Consider the following 8,004-nt stretch of genomic DNA (forward strand, 5'->3'; position numbering starts at 1 on the left):
CCAATCATAGCATGATTTGTTTTTTCAGGACGTGATTTTCCACGCGGCAGTTTTGATTTGATTCGGATGGGGGCGATAGAGTCCATTCAACGCAGTTTAGCTCCCGCTGCTGTCACGCTAGAAGCAGAACACCTTATGACGTCACGCTCCGGTCTGTTTTGGAGAAGGGGTGAAAGATGGCGGCGTCCAAGGTGAAGCAGGACATGCCTCCTCCCGGGGGTTATGGTCCCGTTGATTACAAGAGAAATCTCCCCAAAAGAGGACTCTCTGGTTAGTAAATTAATTACATTTGTATTGCGTTGTTTAAAAGTTCGGAGTAGATCGTTTTATAGTCAGGCCTGTCAGACAAGGGACAATAGTCAGGCCTGTCAAACAAGGGACAATAGCTAACGTTAGCTAGCTAATGTCTTGCCAAGTTTAATAATTTGTGTGATATTGTAAAACAAAAAAAGAGTTGTTCCCCTGTTTGTTATCCCAGTACTGTATTTTATTCACAAATTACAACTGAGGTAGCACCACAATTCAATTGCGTAAGTATATGGGTAAGCACAGACAGGGTTTGGAGATGATCTTGATTAAATAAATTGCTGACCGTGAATTTTCTAATTTTCAGGGTATAGCATGCTCGCCATTGGAGTCGGTGTCATGTGTTTCGGTTATTGGAGACTCTTCAAATGGAACAGGGAGAGGAGGTAAACATTTCTGTAATGGAGTTAATGTCACTGGCATTGATTCATTGTAACAGTTCGGGTCATTGAGGTGGGGTTTATTGTTGGTCAATGACCTGCTGATCTTTTCTGATGGTGTGTTGTAGGCGGTTGCAGATTGAGGAACTGGAAGCAAGGATAGCTCTTCTGCCTTTGCTGCAAGCAGAGCAGGACCGGAGGTAAGATAAGCACCAGGATTGACACACAATCAAATGCTACTTCAACCGGGTACAGGTAATTTACCAATTTTGGCCATGAATAATCAGTTGTTTTAGAAGCTCTGAATTTATTTCCCCAAAAGGCAACTACGGATGCTGCGGGAGAATCTGGAGGAGGAGGCAGTCGTAATGAAAGATGTCCCCGGCTGGAAGGTAAAGACATATGCTTGATTTGTGTCTAGACAGACAATGTTTGTTTTATTTGTCAATTGTCATGAAGCTGCAGATGGTTGTTTTTCTAAATGTTCTAAAATAAGCACTTGAATGGAAGCGAATAACTCTCAGCAATGTTGCTTGATCTACAGTGATGAGGAATAATAAGTTCCTCCTTGTTTGTGTCTATTTAGGTGGGAGAGAATGTCTTCCACACAGACCGCTGGGTGGCCCCCCTCACAGAGGAGCTATTTAACCTTAGACCCCGGGAAGAGCTTCTACACAAGCGCTTTGGCTTCCTGTGGTACGTGTAGTCGCCCCCAGTCCAACCGCGTCACTACAGTACTCCTCGGCTACTATACCAGTCACAGCCACTAACCTGTTGACCTGAGTCCACAACTCAACACAGCTTGTAAATGTTCTATATTAAAGTGATCTTTTCTGTACCTCATACTGGTTCTCTGTTTTATATCATTACTGAAGGCATATTACAGGTTAAACATGATCTTGAATGTATTCTGTTCTATAGCCTACATATGGTTGTCATGTTCAAGCAATTGTTTTTAGCTCAGAGGAAATTAATTTGCATAACAATGATAGTCTATCCAACATGGAAGCAGATTTTCAAAGCACAGACCCAGTCCTTCCTTAACAAGATGCAATAGAAAAGGAAAACATTGTGTCCTTCAGGCAATGTGTAAATTGCCTGAATTAACAAGGGGTTGTCTGTGCAGCCCCACATTCTTCCTTCCAGCTCACATGGATGGAGTGATTCTGTTGAGCGCTGCCAACCATTGGCTACTCTCCAGACTCCTTTAAGCCTTTTTGGGGAATTTCAACCAAAGAAACCTGTTTCCCATTTTTAGCCTGCTATACAGTGAGATTGTCATTGTTGTGTAAGGAGTATTAAAGTCTGGAAGTGTGGGTGTGTATTGGGTAGACCACCCTGTGTGTTAAGCAGCTGCTCTTCATTGTGCAGGCACCTGTAATAACAGGAGGCCTGACTGGGCAGCGGCCAGTAGAGGCATGGACCATCTCCAAGCTTATTCAGGAGGGCACAATCATTACAGAATGCCCAGCCGCAAGATAGAACTGTGTTGTCTAGAAACGACTCTCGTGTGAAGTAGAATCTCTGATCTAAGGTCATTTGTGCATGTTATTATTTCCTTATGGTTAAGGTTGGGGCAGGATAAGATGATCCTAGATCTGTTCATGTTTCCCGAAATGTTGTCTCATTCAACAAAGAAAGTGGCCAGCACTGGTCACTGCACCCAGACTATGTTCAACATTCACACTGAAAGAATGAAACCTGTGACAGATGGAAAGAGTCTTTCCTTCAGTTATTTTCAGCCTCTCGCTGTTTCTAAATGATGTACCCCTGTCTTCTGTTGGAAACGCTGCTTCATTATGTGGAGATAAAGGAGTGAGAAGCATCAATGTTGTGATTTGATGTCCAGTTCATCAGTGGGGGCTCAAATTGGTAACTAAGTCCCTGCATCTGGCACACACCCCTCCCAGCTGCTTTGCTTTCCAGCTGTGTGTGTGTGTGTTACCCCTTGCTTTAGTTGGAATGAGCTGTTGACTTTGAACCAATCAGATTCACCCACGGTAAGTCCTGGAAGGGCATTAACACTCAGACAGGATGTGTATATCAATGTGAGTTTGGGAGACGAGAGACTAACAGAAGAAATAGCAAGGAAGAGAGCTCAACCAAAAAAAATCCAATTTGCTCCAGAGTTACAATAATTTGCTCTCTCTCCGTCACACATTCTGAAGATGGACTACAGCTGTTCTAACCTAGAGACACTCAGAAAGCCTCTCCGCTACCTCAGGTGAGAATGAGCACGGTCACACTCATAACTCTAAGGCATTGTTATCAATGGGTGGTTGTTTTTTCATGAGTAGTGTTTTAGGAAACTCAGCTACTTTGTCCCACAAAAAGTCTTAATGAGTTTACCCAATTGTATGAATTGCTCTTAATTTCTCAAATACTTGCAACAGGAATTTGAAAAAATATGTTTCCTATGTTAATATTCAATATTCCAGAAATTGTGACAGACAGGTGTTAGATTGATCGTGGTGGTATGTTATGAATAATCCCACTGTGTGACATTTGGGAGGATTATTGTGGGATTAGGAAAGGGATTGGGAGGTCTTTACCTGCTTTTAGATGTGCTCTTTTAAATCAGACCAATCTAATAAAAATGTAGTACACTGAACAAAAATATCAACGCAACATGTAAAAGTGTTGTTCCTATGTGTCATGATCTGAAATACAAGATTCCAGAAATTGTCCATATGCTCAAAAAAGCTTCTCTCATATGTTGTGCACAAATTTGTTTACATCCCTGTTAGTGAACATTTTCTCCTTCACCAAGACAATCCATCCACCTGACAGGTGTGGCATATCAAGAAGCTGATTAAACAGCATGATCATTACACAGGTGCAGCTTGTGCTGGGGACAATAAAAGGCCACTCTAAAATGTGCAGTTTTGTCACATCACAATGCCATAAATGTCTCAAGTTGAGGGAGCGTGTAATTGGCATGCTGACTGCAGGAATATCCACCCCAGCTGTTGCCAGCTAATGTCATTTTAATTTCTCTACCATAAGCCACCTCCATCGTTTTAGAAAATTTGGCAGTATGTCCAACCGGCCTCATAACCGCAGACCACGTGTAACCACGCCAGCCCACTCCACATCTAGTTTCTTAACCTGCGGGATCATCTGAGACCAGCCACCTGGACCGCTGATGAAACTGGGGGTTTGCACAACCGAAGAATTTCTGCACAAACTGTCAGAAACCGTAGCAAGAAAGCTCATCTGCGTGCTCGTCATCCTCACCAGGGTCTTGACCTGACTGCAGTTTGGCGTTGTAACCAACTTCACCATTGAATCCCGGTTTCAACTTAACCGGACAGATGGCAGACAAATCAAACTTTGCACCGAATACAACACATGCACACATGCACCGGATACAACAGGTGTAGACCTTACTTACAAGCCATTAACCAACAATGCAGTTAAGAAAATACCTACAAACAGTAATTAACAAATAATTAAAGAGCAGCAGTGAATAACAGCTTGTATGGCATTGTGTGGGAAAGCGGTTTGCTGACGTGGTGGCAGTGGGGTTATGGTATGGGCAGGCATAAACTACAGACATTGAGCACAATTGTATTTTATGAATGGCAATTTTAATGCACAGAGATACCATGATCCTGAGGCCCATTGTTGTGCCATTCATCCGCCGCCATCACCTCATGTTTCAGCATTATAATGAACGGCCCCATGTGGCAATGATCTGTAAACAATTCTTCGAAGCTGAAAATGTCCCAGTTCTTCCATGGCCTGCATATTCACCAGACATGTCACCCATTGAGCATGTTTGAGATGATCTGGATCGAAGTGTACGACATCGTGTTCCAGTTCCCGCCAATATCCAGCAACTTCGCCCAGGCATTGTCGAGTGGGACAACATTCAACAGCCTGATCAACTCTTATGCAAAGGAAATGTGCCCTGCATGAGGCAAATGGTGGAGACACCAGATACTGACTGGTTTTTTGATCCACACCCTACCTTTTTTTTTACAAGGTATCTGTGATCAACAGATGCATATCTGTATTTCCAGTCATGTGAAATCCATAGATTAGGGCCTAATGAATTAATTTCAATTGACTGATTTCCTTATATGAACTCAGTAAAATATTTGAAATTGTTGCATGTTGCATTTTATATTTTTGTTCAGTGTAGTATTTACAAAGTGTTTTTTTTTCACATAATACCTCATCCTCCAAACCCCTAAAAGAGCAAGTTTAGTGCAACATCCGAGACAAGGGAAATAAAAGAGGAAGAAACCTTTAGAGGAACCAGTTGCAGCAATCCAGCCCCCCATGTTCTACTCCCCCTTGTTTCCACTACCCACCACCGGCTTCCAATCTGAGGCAAAGAGGCAGTGCTAGATACCCCCCAGAATCACTCATTCATTATGGATATATATACTGTTAACAGAGCTGTGTATTAGAGCAGGATTCACTGAAAGTTCAGCTCCTTGCTTCCTGATCTCATGTGGGGTGGCCATTGATTAGACAGCAGTGATATAATACCCCCCACTCAGAGTTTAACCTCTTTCAGGACACTTAAGTGTTCTCTCTCTCTCCCTCACGCCCTCCCTCCCTCAGTAATGAGGAGGCTGCGGCCTTGGAGGCAGAGTTGTTGGGAGAGTATCGCTTTGGACCGCAGCAACTGATGGAGATTTGGGGCCATGCCTGTGCCATCGCTATCACCAAGGTATGTGTTCTCTTTTTCTTCCTTTAAGGGTAGTTTTGAGTTAGGCAATTGAATGACGTGATATACAACTTCTTTCCCTGTGTGCAGGCCTTCCCCCTGAGTTCCCTCAAGAGGCATCCTACAGTGTTGGTGATCTGTGGTCCCAGTCAGAATGGCTGTATTGGTCTGGCCTGCGCTCGCCACTTACGCATGTTTGTGGGTAACCTGCCAGTGAAGTGAATTTGTTTTTCTGAACTAACTAAAGGGCACTTCTTTGACACTCAGTCCCTCTTTCCCTCCATCTATCTCTGTGCCAGGACTATATGCCCACAGTGTACTACCCCAAGCGCTCTACTCTGGCCCTGCACCGCGACTTTACAGTACAGTGTGAGAAAGCGGACATCCCTTTCCTCTCATTTCTTCCCGCAGAGGTAAGGGAACTACTACGAGCTAACCAAGGTTCATTTGTATTGTGTGGCCATCAGACCACCATGCCATGATTTTGCCAAAAGAAACGAGACTCTCTAAAATGTGGAATGTTAACAGGGGTTGTGTGTGAATGGTGCTCGCTCCCGAGTGGCTCACTACATCCTCAGTGCTAGAGGCATCACTACAGACCCTGGTTCAATTCCAGGCTGTATCACAGTGGTCTAAGGCACTGCATCTCAGTGCTAGAGGTGTCACTACAGACCCTGGTTCAATTCCAGACTGTATCACAACTGGCCGTGATTGGGAGTCCCATAGGGCGGCGCACAATTGGCCCAGTGTTGTCCGGGTTAGGTCTTGGCCGGAGTAGCCCGTCCTTGTAAATAAGAATTTGTTCTTAACCGACTTGCCTAGTTAAATAAAGATAGAAAAATAAATACCATTCTACTGGTTAGTGGACTGACTGACGTGTTTGTCTTGTCCTACAGGTGCAGCTGATAAACGATGCGTATAACCTGGTGGTGGATGCCATCTTGGGGCCGGAGACAGAGCCGTCTGATATCAGTGAGCCCTACAGCAGCATCCTGCTCACCCTCAGACACATCCGTATCCCCATCGCCAGTGTGGACATCCCCTCAGGTAACCACACCAAACCTACACACACCTGTCTGACAGCATCTACCTGCAGGGTTACCAGGGGCTAAAAAGCTATCCAAGCGTACTGTTATTTGTTAGGGTTGGTCTGATACCATGGACTTGTCTGATGATGCCACTCTTTTACGCTGCTGCTACTCTCTGTTTATCTTATTTGCATAGTCACTTTAACTATACATTCATGTACATACTACCTCAATTGGCCGGACTAACCAGTGCTCCCGCACATTGGCTAACCGGGCTATCTGCATTGTGTCCCTCCACCCGCCAACCCCTCTGTTACGCTACTGTTACTCTGTTTATCATATATGCATAGTCACTTTAACTATACCTACATGTACATACTACCTCAATAAGCCTGACTAACAGGTGTCTGTATGTAGCCTTGCTACTATTATTTTCAAATGTATTTTTACTGTTGTTTTATTTCTTTACTTACCTACACACACGCTTTTTTTTTCTCTGCACTATTGGTTAGAGCCTGTAAGGAAGCATTTCACTGTAAGGTTGTATTCGGTGCATGTGACAAATAAACTTTGATTTGATGTCTTATTTTACTGCCAGTATCAGATAAACTCAAACGTCATATGATAATGTTGGATAAACTAATTGATTTCAGGGTGGGACGAGGCCAACGTTGACTGTATAAACCCGACAGTGCTCATCTCCCTCATGGCACCAAAGAAGTGTGCTGTCGGTTTCAGTGGGACACATTACCTGGTGGGACGCATCCTGCCCTATGACATCCAGAGGAAGTATGAGCTCAATGCACCAGAATACCATGGCACAGACTGTCTGGTTGAGCTAGAGTAAACAAACAGATGCTCTGTTTTTCCAAGGGTTTCATCAAATATTTAGAAGTGTAGACCTTCCTTCATCCTGGAGGTTCTCTACTGAGTAAATATTATTGCTTTTCACCAAACATTTCACACCAGATCAAGGGATGAAGGAAGGATGCCTTATTTGTAACGAGGATATTTAGCAGATATCTCTTTCTTAGTGTAACAAGGAAATAGAGCTTTCTTTATATTCATAATCTCAGAAAACCGGTCAGATTCACCAGCTTGGTTCTAAACCGTGAGGAAGTTTGCAAAAGCTGTATAAAATATGATGTAATGTTTGCCAAAATAAACACGAGCTGTTAATAATTGGTCTATGTTAATGTTTTGGTTTGGTGAAGAAAATAGTTGAACATAAATTAAACAAAAGTATGTGTAACGTGGTATCGACACTGGGAGATGCTCTCTGACACGATGTACCATCTCTTGTTGTTGTGCAAGGCACTTAACCCCCACAAAGTGGAACACTTGTTGGGCAGCTGTATCAACCCTCAGTCTGGAGAGCCACTGTGTGTGTAGGATTTTGACCCAGCCTTGCTCAAACAGTTTATCAAGGTCCAGTTGAGCAGCTCATTTCTAAAATGTGGTTTGTTGAGGGGGACTGGAATAAAAGCCTGCACACTCAGTAGTTCTCCTGAAGGATGGTTGACCACCCTTGATGTAAAACATTGCAATAGTACAACCAAATAAGTTGTATGCTTTTTGAAATAATTCACTCATTCAATATAGCAAAGAT

The 8,004-nt window shown here is 43.4% G+C and overlaps 2 protein-coding genes across 2 annotated transcripts; both read left to right on the forward strand.

Moving 5' to 3' along the window:
- Nucleotides 1-129: 129 nt before the first annotated feature.
- On the forward strand, nt 130-1,529 carry LOC135510386 (NADH dehydrogenase [ubiquinone] 1 alpha subcomplex subunit 13-like). The gene is made up of 5 exons (XM_064931265.1): nt 130-270; nt 614-692; nt 815-886; nt 1,009-1,078; nt 1,273-1,529. Exons 1-5 carry the CDS (start codon nt 177-179, stop codon nt 1,390-1,392), a joined length of 435 nt encoding a protein of 144 aa, XP_064787337.1. The 5' UTR covers nt 130-176; the 3' UTR covers nt 1,393-1,529.
- A 1,132-nt stretch (nt 1,530-2,661) lies between these two features.
- LOC135510448 (yjeF N-terminal domain-containing 3-like) lies at nt 2,662-7,559 on the forward strand. Its single transcript, XM_064931386.1, has 6 exons — nt 2,662-2,910; nt 5,262-5,370; nt 5,458-5,565; nt 5,667-5,780; nt 6,264-6,414; nt 7,049-7,559. Exons 1-6 carry the CDS (start codon nt 2,855-2,857, stop codon nt 7,240-7,242), a joined length of 732 nt encoding a protein of 243 aa, XP_064787458.1. The 5' UTR covers nt 2,662-2,854; the 3' UTR covers nt 7,243-7,559.
- Nucleotides 7,560-8,004: the final 445 nt, after the last annotated feature.

The sequence above is a fragment of the Oncorhynchus masou genome, chromosome 3 (genome assembly GCF_036934945.1).
Source record: "Oncorhynchus masou masou isolate Uvic2021 chromosome 3, UVic_Omas_1.1, whole genome shotgun sequence".
NCBI classification, from domain to species: domain Eukaryota; kingdom Metazoa; phylum Chordata; class Actinopteri; order Salmoniformes; family Salmonidae; genus Oncorhynchus; species Oncorhynchus masou.